At 43.6% G+C, this 20,975-nt stretch overlaps 1 protein-coding gene across 4 annotated transcripts in view; it reads left to right on the plus strand.

Annotated features, from left to right (window-relative positions):
* The window catches only part of FAM219A (family with sequence similarity 219 member A), a 102,701-nt gene that overhangs the window by 48,738 nt on the left and 32,988 nt on the right, over positions 1–20,975 (plus strand). For all 4 annotated transcript variants that reach the window (XM_030003976.1, XM_030003977.1, XM_030003978.1 and 1 more), the window contains exon 2: positions 8,725–8,824. In XM_030003976.1, the coding sequence (XP_029859836.1) occupies positions 8,725–8,824 (100 nt within the window). The remainder of the gene's footprint in view (positions 1–8,724; positions 8,825–20,975) is intronic.

Raw genomic sequence — 20,975 nt, forward strand, 5'->3', positions numbered from 1 at the left:
ACTTTTCCTTGTGGTGAGGCTCCTTTAAAACCTTGAAGGAGTAAAGATGGGACATGCCTTTGAAAGAAGCTCTAAACACTAACCAGTTAGCTTGATGAATTCAGTCACTACAGGATCCTGATGTGGTCCCTTATGGGCAGCACTAGGGCTGTGCAGAGCACTGCAGTTTTCTATAGGATTCAGCTACAGCATGTAGCCAAGAGCCCAGGCTATTCCTGCCTCTGCCCTCCAAACACACCATGACCTTGGCTCTGACACATTTCTCAATTTTTAATCATTTTGAAGGTATCCTCCCTTATGAGGCGAGATTGGATGGGGCTTTGAACAGCCTGGTCTAGTGGAAGGTGTCCCTGCCCATGGCAGGGGGGTTCGAACTAGAGGATCTTTAAGGTCCCTTCCAACCCAAACCATTTTATCATTCTATGATTCTATGAGTCGAGGCTTAAAGAGCAGTTGTGAAGTTGTTTGGGGGTTTTTGAGATCCTGGTTTGGCCAGATGCCAGTTGCTAAACTGACTCTTACAATAGCTACCAAGGAATTTGGTGATGCTTTATTGCCTTAAATACTCATATGTGTCGTGTTGCACCTCAGAGCTTGGCTGTATAATCAGAGGTACAAAAGGAAAAGTGTAATGTCCTCATGTATATATCCTCTACAAGGAAGGAAATGTTTTGGTATTGAAGCATCGCGAAACATACCTCAGTTAATAGCTGGTTTTAAATAGTTATTGCATGCCAGCCGCTTGGCAAGTGCTGCAGGCAGTGGAGAGTGAAGTGTGGCGTTTCTCTAATTTGCAATGTTAATGATCCAATTTAAGTCATGTAAAGTTAGCACAAGATACCAAACCTATAAATGCATGTGATAATAGTGATGGCTTATGTGCGTGAGAAGAGCCTGGAGGGAAATACGGTGTTAAATATACTCTATCTTGATTGAAAGGAAAGGACCGGGGGCTGCTTGTGCTGCTGGTTTCTTGGAGGAAAATCTAACAGAAATCATGTGATTGCTCCCATTTTTCTTCCTTGTCCCTCAGTTGCTTTCCCAAAGTATTTGGTCTACTTACTGAATTGGTGCTTCCTCAGTTACCGTAGACTTCCAGGATTAGTCATACATCATCATCTAAAAAAAGAGACTTTCTTCCCTGTGCTGCAAATGTCATTTTTGATTAAGAAAACAGACCTCTGAAACGTCTTGTTCCCCTCTTTCCACAGCTTACGCCTTTCTGTTTGCTGCATTTTGTTCAGCTTGAATGTGGCAGTCGAACAGACCCTTCGCAGCCAGGGCTCCCAGGGAGCATTTCAGCGCAAGCACTGCAGCACACACAGACAGACTGGCACTTCTCTTCTGCACCTATGTGAAACAAAGCAAAGATCCAAACTCCTTATTACTTGATAGGGAGTTGAGCTACCCTGACTGCAGGTGTACACAGTAAAAAAGTAATTTCAGCGACATTCTGGTTCAATTAGTAAGACTTGAGGTTTTAATCATGCAGCAATATTAATACTGTTGGCTTTTCAATTGCTGAAAAAATGGCTTCACATACCAGTTTGTCTTAGAATTATAAATTAATTGGGTTCAAAATCTGGATCTTGTAGTGGATATTGCAGGCCTAAGTTGTTAACTGTTAAATAAGATCTGTTCAACAGTTGCTCAGAGAAGAAAACCAGCAATGCTGTAACTGGTGCATTGGCAGAGCTAGTAGAAAGTCAATAAACAGTTGCTGTTTATTGTTTTGTTGAAACTGAGTCAGTAGCTATCAGAATGTATTTCAGTGCATCAGTCACTGTGCCACCAAAATGCCATTTATTTTCACTTTGATATGGGTTGGTGACGCTGAGATGAGCAGTTAGCACTCTGGATCCAGCAGTGTGCACATGTTGATGAAAAGTGACAACCACGTCTTCCTGGGAGCCTTCTGCTCTGGTCGCCCTGTGATTCTGCAGTTCCTTCAACATGTGAAACTTAGAAAAAATATGGTTTTCTTCAACTCACACAGAGAGAAGGTGAAGGCCAGCCATGGTCCATGGCAGTGGGTAGGGGAGTTTTGAGAACCTCTCATTCACAAGATAAACTGGTGTTCTGCCTAAATGAGTCTGGCTTAGAAGCAGGCTCCTTTTCTCTTAAGACAGATGGGGGAAAGGGACCTAAAAAGATCAGGGATCTTACCAGCTTGCACCAAATCCAGATCAGGCTGCCTCAAAACAGGATCAGCTCTGTTGACCTTCTGTGTGACAAATTGGTTTCTAACCCAGGCTTAAAATCCTCCAGCAACAGCAATGCCACAACTTCATCAGGCAAATGTACAGCTCCTTAGCCTTACCTCTACAGTTTTCTCTGATATTTCTGTGCAACCCTGCTGCAATTTAAGGTAATCTTTTCTTGTTCTGGTGATCAGAAATGTGAAAAAAAAAATTACTCCATTTTTCTCAGTAGCAGCCCTTTTTGTATTTGAAGACAGCTATTGTATCCCTCCTTAGTCTTTCCCTTTCTTCTCTGAACAACCCCATTCTTCCAGTGTTCCTGGATGATTGTAGCTTATAGCTTTTATCTATAGGACTGCTGAGGGGATCACATCTGCTTGAAATAATGGGCTCCAAAACTGTATGTTTAAGCTGAAGCCTGAGGGATGCAGAGGAAAGCATGAGAGAGTCTTTTGTGAGGCTTGCAGGTTCCATTCCAGCTGTACATCCCCCTGTGACTCTTTCCTTTTTCTTGCTGAACATGCCATTATTGACCCTTGTTCATCTATATGGTGGATTCTGCTTGATCCACTATATATCTGACAGCCTTTGAGCCTCTCCTTTTATGCTGTTTCGTACATAGATAGACTATGTGCATCTTGGTTCCCAGTAGTTTTGTTCCTGGTGGGTTTTTTTAAGCACTTTATGTTCATAGATATTTCATGTCTATATTGTAGTGATGCCTAGAGGCTGCAGAGGTCTGTGGTCCAAAACACTGTGAGGTTGTTCTTTTACATACCCGCCTGTGCACATCAGAGTCCTCGGCCCAGAAGCCTGCTGCCTAGAGCTGCATTTCTCAGGATAACCTACTGCAGTACAGCTTGAGGCAGAGTGAATCTGCAAACAGCATAGGATTTTCAGTTCCCAGGGCAGAGAGACTGAAGGCATAAATATTTATTAGCAGGAGCAATGTTCTAGCCCAAAAGTCTGGGATGACAACATGGGAATGACAGAAACTTCTTGGTGACCTGAATGTACCCCCTGTATTTGGGGTGCATGCGGTTTCTCACCTGTTTTTCTGCTCACTAAGTCAGTGTCTCATGCACAAAACATCTATCAAGTTTTCCAGACTCAATGTTTGGTGTGGAAACGAAGCAAAACACTTGGGCTTGTCCTTTCTTGTTAGCATTTGTTTGCAGTGTGTGATCCACATGGGCAGCTCCAGAAAGCAGGAGTTGACTGAGCTGCGAGTGCTCACTGTAGGCTGTCACAGGCATGTTGATACCAAGACTTCCAGCATCCTTAAGTTGGACAGAAGACAGCAAGCACATAATCAGTTATTACGGGAGAGACACAAAGGTAGCTGGATGATACTCCTGAGCAGCCAGCTCATACTGTTTCACCTGATGATGATCAGACCAAACCCTCTGACCTGTGGAGAGAAGTGGTGGTAAAGCCCTGTATATTGGGTCTTTCCTTGAGATTAGAGGGTAAAGGCAATCATGCCCCTCTGCTTTTATCAAAAAGTAGGGCTGCTTTAATGATCACAGAATTTCTCACAGGCAGCAGAGTGGAGAACATTTTATTAGGGCTGTAAAAATGACTGATATTTAGGATTGGGAAGGGTGGGCAGATAGAGAGACATCTCAGTTTCCAGCTATGTTTTTAAGGGGCAGCTGAAGACCACAGAAACTGCGTGTGCCCATTCCCTTCCACATGCACTGGGGTCCCAGAGGATTTGCAGGGTGGAAAGCAGAGGCTTGTTAGGCTTGCAAGATGTCGGAAGTGTTGACTGTAAAGGAAGACAAAGGAAGCTGCATTTTGCAAGGTGCTACAAGGGTGTGTTTGTACCCAGCAGCCAGCTCCATTGCTGAAGGTGTAACTGCACAGTGTGCTGGCTGTTGGGGGCTATTCCCCCCCCATAGTCGGTGTGGGTTACTGGGAGAGGTAGACAGTAAGAGTAAAAAGGCTCTTGACCTGGTGCATTATGGCAGATGATGTGTTTCTTGCCAAGTACTGCAAAAAAGAAAGGGGGGATTTAAAAAAAGACAATTAATAAAAACCCTGCTGAGCATGCCATCTTCCTTAAACCCCTGATTTGAGTTTAAAGTGGTTTCAGCTTCTCCTGTGCCCTTGCATACCAAGGATTCACAGCACTCCTGCTCCATGAAGGTTCACTGGAATTTATTTCTGATGTTCAGAAACGGCACATGGTGCGCACCATAGGACATGGCTGTACCTAGCAGGAGGGCAGTTTTCCAGGTCCATTGTGTTGAGACTATAGAAGAAAACAAACTAGTAAGGAACCACCCCACCATTCGAATGCTATGGTTGTGCATGCCCAATTCAGCTATGAGCATGGGGGGAGAAGACTTTGATTAAACTCTGGCCCCAGCCAAATGTTCATGAAGCGGCCTGATTGAACGTATCTTTTTCCCTAGCAATGAAGACATAAGGAGGCTTCAACAAAAAATTCCCTTAAATGTATTACATTCCTTTAGCCATTTAAAGCCCCTGCAGCCACATCTCAGCACTTGCCTTTTGATTGAGAGTGTTGTGTTCCCCTCAGCAAGCAGAGAGAAATCACATCATCTGGCCTGGGACCGGTCACACCATGTAGCAGAGATTTTGATGTTGAGGTCAGAGCTGAATTCATTGGTCTAGGGAGGCTTGTAAAAAAGGACAAAATCGCCAAGTGAATTCTAATAGCGAAAGCCTACGGTGAGTCTCAGTGTGCTCATAGGCATTCACAAGCAAAAGGCTAATTAGTCAAATAAATGTTTCTCTGGGTGGGTGAGCTATATAGAGAGAAATGCACCCATTCAGTATGCACAGAAGCAAAGCGTGTTCGTGCAAAGAGGCAGCTCCAGCCGAGCTGCCGTGGGAATGCTGTCGTTCTCACAGCCGGGGTTGTTACTATGGAGCCCTGTGCATTGCTGCAGAACGTGTATGAAGTGATGGATGGGAAATACGACAGTGCCTGGGCACTCCTGGGCCAGGGATAGATACCCACTGGCACTGGGGACATGGCTCTAGCCCGCTTGGTTTCCTTTTGGATCCATTTTACTCTCTGGAGGGAGTGGGCCTGGCCCGTGCACGCAGTGGTGGTCACCCAGGCTCTGCTGGTGCTTTGTGATCCCTCTGTGCAAGTCGTGGGACTGTTGTGTGGCCTTAACATGTTCCCCTGCAGGTCTGCTGTAGAGGTTCCATGCTGCTGGGGCAGAAAAGTGTCGTTCCAAAGCTTGGAGATGGATTCCTGGCATGGACTGGCATTATTATGGACTCTGCTGCTGTGTCCTTCATCATTCCAACCTCCGGTGTCAGAGGCAGGGATGCAGTCTCCACCAGTTGCCTCGTCTGTAGTCAGTGGGTAGAGGGAGACACATCTCCAAGGATGGATTAATCTCCTTTTAAGATGAGTGTCTAAGACAGGATGGAATTAATTGCTCTTTGAAAATCATCTTTTTTTTGTTTGGAAGTCTGGGAAGCCTTTTCTATTTGTTTCGTCTAGAGCCCAGCTTTGAGATTGCTCCAGCTGAGTCCTCTGGTCCAGGACCAGAGTCCGAATCCTCAAAGGCACCTCAACATTTCTCCCCTCCCTCTGTTCATGCAAATGGACATCTAATGTCACTGGCAGGTTACCCACAAGGAAAAGCTACTGTCAGCACATCAGCTTCAGAGAAAAGTAAGGTCTGGCTTTTGATTTAAAGCGTTTACACGTAATTTTAACCATGTCAACCTGAGCTAGTCTAGGTGGCCAGGCCCCTTCTCTGCCATGTGAACTTCTGGCTGTAAGCTCATGTGGTTCTATGCTGGACTGCACCAGCACAAGAGGCAGCATGTGGCCATCACACCATGTCCTTTACTGTAACATGTCCACTCCCATGCCTTCCTGCAGACAGCAAACTAGGCCTGCAAGGACTTGTTTGTGTTCAGTTGCACTAGGAAGTGTCCAGTGCTTGGAGTCATGTTCCTTAAAAATTGCTGTATCCTGCTTTTCCCAGACTGTCAGAGGAAAGATTCTCATCTGGGAAGCATGGACTCAGGTGTTGCCACTTACCACCTTACACATGCCACTTGGAGAGGTTCTAGCATGTCTGGGAGACAGCCGTGTCCTTTGTACTATCTGGCCATCCCCATGAATATCCTTTCCTACAGCCTGGATTCTGGTCTAGCCCCTTCAACTGGGTATGTTGGAGACGGATCCCATGTTACAAGGATACCGCAAGAACTGGTCTTCGGTTGAGATCATATAATAGATTCTGACACAGAAAATAAGGATAGCTCTTTCAAGTCAGATTAAAGGTCTCATGTACCTCTGTGTCATGTGCCCAAGAGGACAAGAACAGGATGAGCCTGCAGTGATGCCTCCCTGGTTCCCCACTTCAGCGATCTGTGCCTGGGGGCAGCCTGAGCCAGAAGCAGTGCTTTTGGATTTGATGGATATTCCTTCCATTCATTTTTCTCACCCTTTCCTGAGCCACTTTTAGCATCCACAGCAGCACATCATCTGCTGTATAGAGAAGTACTGAGTTTGTTTCCAGCTGCTGTGTGTTAACTGCCACTTGATATCTCATGCTTGTAAAAAATAAGGGCTAGCTGATCCCTTTTCACCTTCTCACCCCACTCAGGATTATGCAGACTTTTCCCAGAGCCCCCGTCCATTGTCCTTCCCTGGCTGAAGTGTACTGGTCTGTCTAGCTGGTCATCTGATGGAACCGGTTGTCCAAGATCTCTTCCTTGAGTGACAGTAGCTAGCTACAGCTTATCATTTTAATTTATACAGTTGGAATTGTTTTTCTTCTCTGTACCCCTTTTAGCTTCATTTAATTTCAACTGCTGTATTTTTGCCATTCAACTGCTGTATTTTGTCATTTAGTGTGGATACTAAAGTAGGATTTTTAACCTAAAGTGCATGTGATTCATCATTTATACCTAGCTATGCTTTCCTGGAGACTGGCTTGCTTGTTTGCAACCTGCTCTAACCTGTTTCTGCTGCATTAGAGGAAAAGTGCAGCAGTGACTGCTTTAGAGGAAAGCAAAAGAAATTGCATATAGTTCAGCATTACCTATTTAATGTCATTGAATGCAAAGTCTTGTAAGCACCATCCATTTTAAGTACTGTTGAAGTCTATTGGATAGTGCAAAGGAGCAGAATTTTGATAAAACATTATGACCCTACATATGTTATTTGACTAGTTTCTATGAAGATAGAGCCTAGTTCAAGAGTCAAATTTTATCTCATAAGCACAGTGTATTAAAAAGAGCTAACATGCACTGCAGAGAGAAGGCAGGCACTGGGGAGGAAGGGACAGTGTCTTACCAAGTGATTTTTTTACTGAGAGTGAAGAGCAATGGTACCTTGCTTTGAAACTTAGTGACCCTGCCTTGCATACAGGTGTCAGTGCCAAATGATAAATTGCATTTTTATAAGAAATTGTGTACAAAATACAACCTCCAGAAACTGAGAGATGGACAATATCAATTCACCAATTTGGAATGGTATTTTCTAGTATTTAGTTTCTCATGCTTTGTTCCATTTCTTATGAAGTGATGGTTTCTTCAGATATTGGACCTAATGTTGGGTGTTTGTTTTCCCTGTGCAGCTCTACCAAATCCAAAACATCCAAATTTACACATATGTATATATGCATGTTCAATTTAGCTTCTAGCTTCTAGGTGGGAAGAAGTGAACATGTTTGAAAACCAGTTTTAATTTTCTCTATGGTGCTAAGTAGAGATAGTTCCAGCAGGTTTGAAGTTTGCTGTGAAAGGACTTTAAATATTTTTAGCAGTGGTAGAACTGCCTGAACTCGTGGTTTGTCTCTCGTCTGAATCCTTTGATGTGCTGTACCATAAAGTACAGCACTACCTGGATTAGGTTGTATGCAAGTAGGTGTGACAGAGTGGACTCTGTGTTTGCGGAGCTTTGGTTTTCAGGGAGATTTCAGTGACAATGAAAGGTGCTGTGCTGACAGATACTGAAAATAAATCTTTCAGGTTAGCCACAAAATTGGTCCAACATGGGAAGTACAGACTTCTTCATCCCTCTCCCATGAGGAACCGGAGATTGAATTCTCCTACTCATTCAATCATCATTCCTTCCGAGCTGGATTTTCACACGGGTGGTCATGAGCTTTTTAGTTTTAATCATGAGGATGGCTGGTCCACTTGGAACTTGGCTAAAACTGTAAATGCATTTCACACAATGCCTCAGAGAGTCATCACATGAAAATGTTTTGGGACTACTGCCAGCCCAGACTGAATTTGAACTGATGACCCACCCTCCACATTATATTCCCAGTATCATCCATCATATAAGTCTGGTGTTGAAATCTGGCATTTCCAGAGGTACTTTTAGCACACTAAATGTGCTTCCAAAGTTCTGTGTTTTGCCCTGGGTTTCGGCCGTTTGAAACACTGGCAGGTTCTCTGCTCCCTCTGAATGCGGGTGGGAATGGACTTGCCTAACAGCCAGTTAGAGAAGAGACTGCATAAATTTTAGCTAAACCATTCCATTTTGTTTCCTTTTCTTTCTTAACAGGATCCAACAGCTGCATCTATTTCGGACAGAGATTGTGATACGAGAGAGGGAGAGACTGTAGCCATGAACTATAAGCCGTCCCCACTTCAAGTGAAATTAGGTGAGTCTTTGCTGGTGGAGAGTGAAAAGGCTAAATCCAAGGTCTGAAATACAGTGAGGTGCTTGTGGGATCATATGCAGATCTCCCTGCATGTGGCTGAGCATGCCAGCTCATCTCAAACGACTCACAGAGCAGTTTTATCATTGTGATTCTGCTGCTGAGGGAACTGACCTACAAACATGTAAGGACCCTTTATCTTGGGCTGTGGTAGAGGAAGGAAGCTATGCCTTGAAAGGAAGGCATACCTCTTTAAACCTACAGATTTTTATCAAGCTAAGATCAAGGCTTGGCCAGATAAAGAATGAAGATAATATAGGACTGTAAAAAGAAGGGAAGACAGAATAACTGCAAACAAAAGGGAAAGGATCAGAGACTTGGGCCACTATCAGGAAAAGACAGAGCTGTGTTACTGTGAGATGGAAGGCTTGTAGGTCTGTAAAGATTCACATACAAATACTCATGCTATTTCTGAGCAATATTTTTTAAGTTCTGGAAGCAGAAACATCCAATTAGCAGAATACACTGCTTCCTCGCAAGGCTAATGCTTACAAGCGGACAGCAATCCACACATGGCTGTCCTTCCTCCAAAACCTGAGTGACTATTGTGCCACACAGCCTCAAGAACCTGATGAAGGGCAAGTCAAAGGAACAGTGTGCTTTTTGCTCAGAGCATGGATAAAAAATGGGAATCTGTGTCTGGAAAATTTCCCAGTAGGAGCAGGAAGCAATGCTCTGGTTGTCCTTCACATCAGGACAAATTACATTGAGAGGATGCTGCTGTGCCATGTTGGGGAAGGTTCTGAAAGAAGTGGGTGTCCACCTGTTCAGTGGAATAGCTCTGGCCCCTACCAAGTGAGTGATAGGGAAGGTCAGCAGACAGCTAAGGTTTGAAGCAGATCTGGGAAGGTTTGGGCATTGGTGTGTGATTATGAAGAGGTGTTCTCTATAGATAGGTTTTACCCAGGGACCTGCAATTCTACTGCAAACACTAGTGTTGGCCTCATTTATAAGAGCAGCCTTAAAGAAATGCCAGGAAAAGGCTGGGGAGCACTTGTGAAGTCTCAAGGGTCTGCCTGATTACATGGTAAATTGAATAATTGGACAAATCTGGTCATAGCAGTGCAGAAAGCAATGTCACAGAGTAGACCCATAGATGGCAAAGGAAAAGAAAGTAGTTGAATAGGCAACATGTCCGTGAAAAAGCGACTAGAAAGGAGAAGACAGAAAGTTGGATATGCAAACGCAGCCAGATTATGGAGCAAAGTGGAGGACCTTGAGGTACTGATACAGGCTATGAGCAAGTGTTGGGACAGAAGATCTGTCCTGCAACCGCAGTCATGAATACTCTAAAACCAGTGGCAGTTTTTCAGAAAAAGGCAGGGAGCAGCAGTATGTGTTAATGACAGCACAACTCACAGTTTGGTAAAAGATTATCACTGCCAGCATGCCATATGCCACCAGGATCCTTTTTCACTGCCGAGAGAGTTCTGTAATGTTATTAGAGAGATAATTACTACTGCAGTAGTTGGTTTGGATAATTTAACATCAGGAATCAGATTGGAGAGCAATTTATAGTGTTATTGGTAAGTCTGAGACATTCTTGCATTTCTAGGCAATAAAAATATCCTCCACAGATTCGCTAACATGACAGGAAATGTTGCTATTTTACACTTGGCTTTAGTAAGTCATGAGGACATCATAGGAGATCTGATCATAGGAAATAGATTTGGATTCAGGGATAACAAGTTCAATTCATGCAAATTAAATGAAAAGGCAATTTGAGGTAGATCTGTAACAAACCTGTTTTATAAACTAAGAACTTAAGCAAAGCCAGTAGATTGAGAAACCTAGGAACTCAAAACACATCAGGTAGTGTTGAAGGAGAAAGTATCAGAAGAAAGGACATTGGTAATGGAGTTCTCCAACAGTCATTTCATTTATATATTTGTTGTGGTTTAACCCCAGCCAGCAACTAAGCACCACGCAGCTGCTCACTCACTCCCCTCCACCCAGTGGGATGGGGAAGAGAATCAGGAAAAAAAGGTAACATGTATGTGTTGAGATAAAGGCAGTTTAATAGGAGAGAAAGGAAGAAAATAACAACAACAATAATAATAATATTAAATAATTGGAATATGCAAAACAAGTGATGCACAATGCAGTTGCTCACCACTCGGGGACTGATGCCCAGTTAGTTCCCGAGCAGCAATCCACCCACCCCCCCGCACTTCCCCCAGCCAACTCCCCCCAGTTTATACACTGGACATGACGTCACATGGTATGGAATATCCCTTTGGCCAGTTTGGGTCAGCTGCCCTGGCTGTGTCCCCTCCCAACTTCTTGTGCCCCTCCAGCCTTCTTGCTGGCTGGGCATGAGAAGCTGAAAAATCCTTGACTTAGTATAAACACTACTTAGCAACAACTGAAAACCTCAGTGTGTTATCAATGTTATTCTCATACTGAACGCAAAACATAGCACTATACCAGCTACTAGGAAGAAAATTAACTCTATCCCAGCCAAAACCAGGACAACATTCATTAATGGCTTCAATACAAAAAGCAGGAGTTGGCAAAGAAAATTTAGTCATAACATATTTGGGAAGCATCAGTACAACAAAGACTCAGAAATGCCATAGAGAAAAAAACAGGAAAACTGGAATAATGAAGTGAGAAAATTATGACAGGAGAAACTCAATCTGCTGTAAACTGGAATTTACCAACTGGAGGTGACTAAGGAAGAGGAAGCCTGTTACATTAGCTGATTGCAAGGTAACATCATTAAAATGGGCTAATACATGAAAATACGCCATAGTCACACTTCTGCAGAGCTTACCAGCTTTTTTCCAAGGATCAGATATAACAGAATGATTAGTCTTTCTGCCAGAACTTCTGCTTTTCCACATAGGGAAAATTTTATTTCATTTAGCCACTGCTGAATCCATCAGTAAAGAGGCAAAGGGAGGTATTGGAAGAGTCTGAACAGTAGGTAGAGGTGCACCATTGCCAGGACCTCCTTTCCAGATAGTGCTCCTGCCCAGTGAATACTCAGTGCTGACCACAGTATGCTTATGAAGGTAATAGTGGGTGAAACCTACCTGCTTAAGAGGAATTGTCTTGCAAGGCTGACAAGCATCTTCCTGCCTTGCCTTCAGAGAGAAGTCTGCTCAAACATGTGTCTCTCAGCCTGTGGAAACAGCGTGCCTCTTTAATTAGGTGAACACATATCTAGTGGCATTTGGATTGACTCTCAACTCTTAGCCATACCCAGATGAGCTCTAGGTTACCTGGGGCAAAACGAGACTAACAGTATTGTCTGTAGCCCTTGTAACATGTCTTTAATCCACATCAGCTCCTGCTGCTGTTATTCTTAAAATCTGGACAGCCTTTATAATTTTCAAGCAGTTTAATGGCATCTCCCAGCTCTGGCCTGTGTTCCTCCAACTAGATTTTTTTGTCTCTTCTGCATTAAACTTGTCAGGATTTGGATTGGGTTTTTAATCTCTTTACGGCTAGACAAAGTTAAGGTAGTACATAAATGTTTAATAGCTTAACTGGCAGAGCCATTGCTGGGGATGGTAGCAACTAGGGTTTTAATCCTATTGCAGGTTTTCCATAAGGATAGTGGCATTTTTCACTGTTGAATCAGAATCAATTGTTCAAATGTCAAATGCTCTGATGGAAGGTTGATAAATGTCATTTTTCACTCTATGAAGATTCATATATAAATCTGTCATATGTGCTTGCTGGAAGCTTTCTTCAAGTGAGCTCAATTAAATATCAACCCAGCATGAATACAACTTTTGCTTCCAGAGGCTGCAGTGATTGAAGTGTGATAGAAAGAAAGAGTGTGCTGTGCTGCATGCACTGAACACAGATTTATTCTGCTGCTTGAATGGTCTTTTCCTTGGTTGTTTCTGCCCCTCTGAATAAATACATTTGGCCACGTGTTTGTTTGGGGGGTCAGTTAGATACCCGAAAAACTTGGCAGGTGGTTTATGTTTCTAGTGACTTCCTAAAGGTTACACCTGGTTTATAAGTGGAACAGTAAAACATTTAGCTTGCTGCTGGAGCCACATCAAAAAAGAGAAGAACCTCACACCACGGGGAAATAACATCTCCCTGTTCATGTAGTTCATTATCTTAAACCCTTATTGATATTATATCCATATTAATTATGTATTTCTTGCTTTTCTAACACTCCCACTTTGTCTTTCTGTCAGGAACTGCAAGGCTCAGCCATGCTTCTTTCTTTCTTTCTTTCAAATCAAATTGATAAGGAGGCTTCTAACAGTCCTGGGGGGCTGGGTATACATTAGTGCTTAGGAGATGTCTCCAGCACATCCTTATTAGGAGGCATATCCAGATGGAGCACATACCACAAGCCTTTTCAAAACAGAAGAGAGTTGTGATAAGGAGAGGAACAGAGTAATCCCCAAGTGTAAATCTCAGGGGCTCCCTATCCACTGGAAGGCAATAGATCCTCATGGGATCCCCAGGAGATGAGATACTATTTTAATGAAGCTTATGCCATCTGTTTTTCTATTTTGCATTTTTAATTTCCCTTCTCTGTGCTGAAATCCCCATCCAGACTGTCTGTCTGTCTTACCTAGCAGTCAATGATGTTACAGTTTGTGTTAAAACAGAATGGGCAATGTGGCAATTGGTTGGAGTGCTGAAGGACAAGCTACAGTGGTGATGAGGGACTGTGGCAGTGGCATCTTCGTCAGCACATCCACCACACTGGGAGCTTGGCAGAAAATCTCCCACATGCCTGTCTGCAGATGAACATATGGGGGAAGAGGCAGACAGAGTCACTCATAACAGCCTTCATCCCTCTGAGATACCTGTTGCCTTAGATGTAAGCACCTCCTCTCCTTGGACTAGATAGAAGCACTGATTTTGGAAGACTGCTCAGTGGGATGCCTAAAAGTATGTGAGAAATGAGTGTCTAAGCTAGGCAAACTGGGTCCCACCTTAAGACTGAGCAAGCTACATGCAGATGATGTCTCCTGCCGTATGACCAAGAGGAAGCCTAGTTTGAATTGATGCAGGCTTCAAAGTGTTTATGGTTTTTTTGTTTTAGATTTTCTTTGCAAAGCTTCTTGTAAAAAAATGACCTGAATTACAAATGTAGCAGATAATTTTCCTGCTTTCCTAGCTACTGTTTTGTTCCTCTCCCAGCTTTGATCTCATGCCAGCATTTATCTCAATACCAAAAAGCAAGGTGGCTGATACTAGTCAGCCCCATAAGAAGAAGCAAGTGTCACAAAGTTGCCTTTGGTGCAAGCTGCTGTAGCTCAAGTGTATAATCCACCAGCCTAACCAGAGACTTTCCTTGCTTCAAGAGGCAGGAAGCTGTTGTAACACTAACAGAGCAGAGCTATTTCATTAATTGATAGGATACTAACACTTTCCTCCTGCCAGCTGCATTGTAGGATGTTGCTTTTTTTGTCTACGAGACACCGTGCAGATCACTCCTAGAGCAGGTCAGCCACAGCCCAGCTACTGCTGGGAAGGAAATTCTGCTCGCTGGGAGCCTGGACCTATTGGTAGGGTGAGCATAAAAGCCTCTTGAGTGACCCTAGCCTGGCCTTTTGGCTTTTTGTATGACAAGAAGGAGATGAAAGCAAGTGAACGCCCATAGTGGAGCCTGAGTCAAGCAGATGGCTCAGGAAGAGGTGAAGGAAGTCTTGGTAGAAAAACTCATTCTCTCACAAATAACCATAGTGCTCATCCTCCAAGAAGACATCTCAGATGAGACCACCAAGGCTTCTTGTCTGCTTCTGCTTCTTCCTGTATCATTCCCGCCTCTGCATCTTAGGATGTATAAACATCCTGAGATTTTACTTGGTGACAGCAGGGGAGGTCAGATCTCTGTCTTTCACAGTCTCTAGCTGGGGATGGGGATTCTGCGTGGAGACACCAATTAAGTGCATCCACTTCCAAGCACTGAATTATTTTACTTGTGCTATTGGATTAATTCCTGCTTGTTAACAAACCAGATTCTCAAAAACCTCAAGCAAGTAACCAGAATGATGTTTGCTTAGAGCAAACCGGTAGGGGTAAAACAGCAACAGAAGCCCTGTAGCAAGGAAATATAGCATGTTGTTCTCTGGTGTGCTTGACTTGGACAAAACTGAGGATCTATTTTATGACTGGGCCCCATCTTGGTGGAGACTGAAGTGAACAGAGGAGATAATCCATTTGGGGATGGAGGCTGACAACACATCTGTGGTGTTACCTCCTGCCTTCCAGCCTGCTGGTGTGCATTCATGGCAGATATTGAATTGCTGTATGATCAGGGAGGAGTAGTACTGGGCATATCAGTCAATGAACTGAGGACTACAAAGCCCTCAGGGTTCAACATAACAAAATTGGTGCATTTCTGGTTGAAACTTTACAGATGGTCTCTAATCCCAGTAAAGGACAGACTGCCTTTATCTCCCCATCTGGCTTCTGAGACTGATCTTTCAATTGGTGTAGTTATTTAACCCCCTCTCCTAGGGTTGGGTGTGGGTTCAGAGCTTGTTTTAAAGCACCTCCATCGAAGTGCACAGCAGAGCATGCTATGCCAGTGCTGTTCAAAAGGATGCCTTGCTCGGAGATACCCTCCCAGGGCTGTTCTTGCTGCAAGTCAAGATGAAAAACTGGCGCTGGGAGATGCAGTCCCAAACAGAGCAGGCAGCAAGCATCTTGCGTAGGCTGAATGGCTTGGTACGTGCCTGCATCCTTGGCTCCTTTGCTGTGTCACCTCTTCCCAGTCTGCTTCATAGCTTGTGACTTCTAAGCTTTTCATACAGAAAATGGAATAAAAAGGGGAGGTTGTAGTAGACTGGACAAATCAATGCCATTAGTGTATCCTTTTGTCAGTACCTCAAGTACTGTACTATTCCCAGTTGCTCTTCTGTAACAAGGCGATTAATGCTAATTAGGTACAGCAGCTGTTGTTTCTGGGAAGAAGCTTTGTAGGTAAATTAGGGAAACATTTTATCAAAAAGCTCTAACTCTTAAGCTAGGTCCCCAGGTTCCAGCTCTATTGACAAACCTGCAGATTTCCATATACATAACTGTTTGCATGGTGACCTCAAGTGACATCATTACCTTAAGTGCACAAAGCCATTTTCCTCCCATGGGAGAACCCATTTCCTTGAACACAATCTGTACTTTGTATGGGGGGGTTGAGTAATGTGGAAGCCAGAGCGCAGTGGCAATATAGCACTGCTATTGATTTTCTTCAAGAAGATAGAAGTGCAGCCTACCACTCAGAGGTCTCCTGGGGCTTGGGAGGAATTTATTTAAACATTATTTCATGTGTTATTACTCTTTCCATTTATAAGAGAAATTGTGTACGCAGATTTATTGTAGCATCCTTCCTGTAGGATATCTCCAGGCTCTTTTTGGAGGGGATGAGAGAGTGAACAGCTGCATCACGTTAAGGGCGGTAGGGCTGTCTGCAGACCGAGCAGCAAAGATGAGGGCAGAAAAACAGTTGTGGCAGGCATATTACTGCAGATTAGTTAGAGGAGAAATGGAGGGGCAGAAAGGAAGAGGTGTGTGAGACACTGTAGCTGACACAGACTCAGGTAAGCAGTAAAGCCATTAAGAGAAACTGAAACAGAGCAATTCACTGCAGTTCAGCAGAGAGCTCTGGGCAGGAGGGAGCATGTAAGTGGGTAAGACAGAGGGAAGGGATATACAAGTCAGCAAATCCCAGGAGCAAAGAAGAGCGCATGAGTATGAGCATGATGTGGCACGGTGTTCACCAAACAAACCTAGTCTTTCTGTCGCTGCAATTTGCTTGATTTGTTATGCCACCCCACCAGGGCTTTACTGGCCTTTCCCAGCCTTCCCCCGTCACCCCACCCTTGACAAGTTACTGGGTACCCACGCACCTCGCAAGCTGATAGACTCACACCCACTCACATCTTGTGTTGTATGTGCCACTCTTGGCTAATATACCTTCAGATAAGAAGGCATGAAGGAGGAGGCTGTAAGGTAGCTGAATCATTTTGTAGGGCATTATCTGGCCATCCTTTAGCCACCCCAAATTTTTACAGTACCTATAGGTCTGATCATCTAGGAAAAAGAGCTAATCCTGAAGATCTGCTTCTACACAAATTATTTTACTTTGTAATGAGAATGGGCCAAAGCATCTGGAGTCTGAAAAGGGCTTTTGTGCCTGAAGCACAAGACCGGAACTGCAAATTACACGTTCTCTTCTTGCACTGACCCACCATAATCTGTCATCTCAAATATGAGAAGCAGCTCAGAAGGTTGTAAGGCAAAACAAATTAAGCAAATTACTGAGATTCTCCAATAGAAGGAAGGAAAAATTCAGTAATTGAAGTAGTGATGAGAATAAAAGCTACGTGGTCTAGCAAAGCCTAACCTCTGCAGGCAGCATCACAGCAGTGATAGGCTGGTGGTCTGTTCAGAGGTCTCATTACACAGTACATATTACTCTTATCACTGTTTTCTATGAAGTATGTTGAGAGCTGGTTTAAAAGAGAGTGATGTCCCCAAAGGTGACTTACACCTTGTTCCTGACATTAAAAAGACTAACACCAGCTGAGTTGACAAGGCTGCCTGCTCAGGTATTGACATCTTTGACAAAATCAACACAGAAAAGGGCAATAGTACTGTTTTCTAGATTGTTGGAGCCCTGTGTCCTTTAATGTAAGCTCCACCTGATCCTCTGGCCCACCACAGGGGAACATTTCCCCAGTTCTGAATTACCCAGGTGTTACTATTTCTGTAATTCCTTCTGATGTCTCCATAGGTAGATGAGTTTCTGCATGGCACTCAGGGGAAGCAAGTAGAGCCCAGTGTAATTAATGTAAACTAGCTCCAGAAGAGACCACAGCCTCCATGGACAGTATTGGATGATGCATTTTTTTAATGTGTTTGATTTATTAATGATGGGCCTTAAACTGTACCTGGCAGTTAATTGAATTTGTTCTGACTATTCAGTGATGTGGGCTCCCCCTTTGTCTTCTCTGTGCTGCACACTCAGCTCTTAACTGGGAAAGGTTACTGTCTGCTTAGTGAGTGTTGGGGCTAAAATGCTCCATCAGCAGATCAGGCTCTATTAAGTAGAAATAACACACACTTCTCAAAGAGAAGGGATTTGTGCTGGTTTAGGAAGTTCACTGCAATTCTTGTGTTTTTAACTGCTACCCTTATGCACAGAGGATGGTCACAGCATCCTGAAAACTTTGTGTTGCTTCTCTGAGATCTTAAAGGATCCTTTGGAGAATCAGAGCTCAGAAAAACACACAAACCTTTGTGTGCCACAGCAGGAGAGCAGAATAGATGAGGATGTCATCAGTATCATGTACCCTGTCAGTAACAGGGTCCTTGTTAGATGAGGGTACCATGGTGGTCTTGGATGCAGACTTCGGCTGAGCATGAACAGAGAAACATCCAAGGAGCCCTTCTCCTCTGAACCCTGGGACAGTCTTGGCTCCAAGTATAGCAGGCAGCGTTACACTCAGCTGTGCACAGCAGAGCCCCAGTGTGCCAGGCCTAGCAAGTGATGCAGCTAAAGCACTACCTGCATGGCCAAGCTCTTAATGTGGCAGTTAGGGAGACATATCACATGAAATGGTGGAGAAGTAGGATAGAAGCAGCAGCAACAAATTAAGCACAATTTTTGCTCAGTTAGCAGCAGTCAGACTTCATCGTGTCCATCAGTTTTGGTTCAGAGGTCTGAGGAGAAGCAATTCCCAAAAGCAGGGAGCAGCATGGAAGAAACCACGGAGGTTTTCTCTGTGGCTCTTCATGGAGAGAGGGCTGACTGAAGCAGGTCGTGGAGCAATATGGGCCAATGCTAGGCACAAGCAAAAGAGGCTGTTGCCTAGGTTGGCAGACTGGTAGAAGCAACTCTACTGCAGCTTCAGCTATTCTCAGCATCTCAGCTTGGGGTCAGAGTTACCACCAGCCTCTTACATCATCCGACACCACTGCTTTATGGAGAAGTTTTAGGAACAGGAATTAAGCTGCGGTGGAGATGGTGGGACTAGTTGTGCAAAGAGGCTTCTGGATCTTGCAAGTCCTGATGGGGACTAAGAGGGAGCTTTGCCTATTCCCTGACTGTCCCTTCACCCCTGGCGGTAAGGAGGCAGTCGCCTCTCCAGGAAAGACCACAGCCTGTACCAGTCACAGCCTTTCTGCTCTGCTGTGTGCAGAAAGCCTTCTGGCACCTCATCTTTCCTTTCAAACCTCAAGCTTTTGGCACAGCTCTTTTCTTGTTCAGGCCTCACTGAAGTAAAATAAAACCGTTTGTATGGATTGCGCATATTGACTGATAAGATTTTATTTAAGAAGTTGTAAAGTCACAGCAGTAATTGGACAGTCTGATCCCATTTCTCCAGTTGTTAAACACAACTATCATTCAAAAAGCTTTAATTACTGTCTGAATCATGGCCGAATAGCTTGTGCTGAGTGTATGCTTTTATTGCATCTTTCATGGAAATGAGATGGCGCAGTTTGGTATTGTGCAAAATAGCTGTAGTCCCCTTTTTGAAACTTCTTCCAGAAGGAAAACCGGGAATTGTTCATCAGATTTGAACATTCACCAAACCCTCTAAAATAACCTATAGACAACATTTGTGTCCTTTCTCCAGGTCCAGTTAGTTACAAGGGGAGAGGAGGGTTAACAAGTACATTCTTGGCAGGTAGATCCAAGTCTTCATGTATTTGCTCAAAGAATCATCTCCAGCTTCTCCTGTGTAACCAATGCGATCTTTTCATCTCTGCCTCCAGCCTCAGCGCAATATGAGTAGTAGACTTCTGTTCTCTCTGCTCTGCTTTGCAAACTGCTCCTCTCCCAGGCTTCCTCCCACTTTCCATATCAGTGAAATCATCCATCCTCACTTTTTAAGGCTGCACTGCTGAGCCATTGCCTCTCACTGACTCCTGCCTTTCTCTTCACGTCCCTTTTGCCTGTGAACTCTGCCCAAATCTTTTTCTTTCTTTTTCTTTTCTTAACTCTGTGCTTTTTTTTTTCTCTCTCACTGCTTACCTTAAGAATAGCTTGAATTGATTCAGCCTAAGCCTTTGTGAATGGGGAACTGTTTCAGCTCTCTGTCTTGTAAAGTACCACTGTTTATAGCACAATAAAATAATTCTTCACAGGGTTTTAAGGCAATTCTACTGTAAACCCAAAACCATGTTATGTTTGCTGTAACTTATAACTGATTTTTTTCTACTTTCTGCTCTAAATGCAAGACAATCCCCACTTTTTCCAAACAACTTACATACCCTCTTTTTTTTCTCACTGCTATGAAATTGGTACAATCAAGTCAGCAGGTGCTGATGTCTTTTGGAGGAAAGATGCAGTTCTTCTGGCTAGCTCAGTAGTCTGGAGCTTGTGAGCTTAAAAGTGCTTTCTGCCATGAGTAAATGGTGACCTGGCTATAGGAAGAAAGTTTAATCACACCAGGTGTTTCAGAACTGCAGGCTGCTGGCAGCCTCTTCCTTGCAATGGAGCTCCCAAGTAACACCAGCCACTCCATGCCAGAAAACAGCCCCTCTCTGCCCCCCTGTCACTACCCGGCCCGAAAGTAAGAGCAGATTTTCAAAAAAGAAAAGTATGCTATGATTTATTTTAAATACTGGTCATAGAAGTAGGAACTTGAGAGAAGAGATTAATAGTACAAGTGAGACAACTGTACTTTGTATAAGTTCATCTGAGAAACAGTGTTTGACATATTAAATGACACTGTGCTAAAAATATGTCTTGAACAAGGCTAGCATATTTAATATTTAAAGTGATGCTGTCAGGCATTGGTAGTCTGAGTTCAGAATGGAAGCTGCTTTTAAAATTAAGATTTTCAGGTTTTGCTTACAATTTTTAAAGAAAAAACAAGTATCTTGGGTTTGAAATCCCTAGTAAACCCTAGCACTATTTTTTTTTTAAGTTCACTAAAAGAATATATAATTGGTTGTTCCAAAACTGTTCGCAAATGCATATCTAATTTACAAGGTGGTTTTGGCTATAAAAGGTTGGGGAGGCTCAAGTCACAAAACGGCTGTGCCTTTTTTAGCTACAGACTTTCAGCCAGAACATGGAAGACTCAAGTTCAATTCCTTTTTCTGCCTGAATGCTTTAACTACCAGGCTGAAATGTGGCTTTACACAGCCTCTGATC

This window comes from Aquila chrysaetos, chromosome Z, assembly GCF_900496995.4.
Source record: "Aquila chrysaetos chrysaetos chromosome Z, bAquChr1.4, whole genome shotgun sequence".
Classification (NCBI taxonomy): Eukaryota; Metazoa; Chordata; class Aves; order Accipitriformes; family Accipitridae; genus Aquila; species Aquila chrysaetos.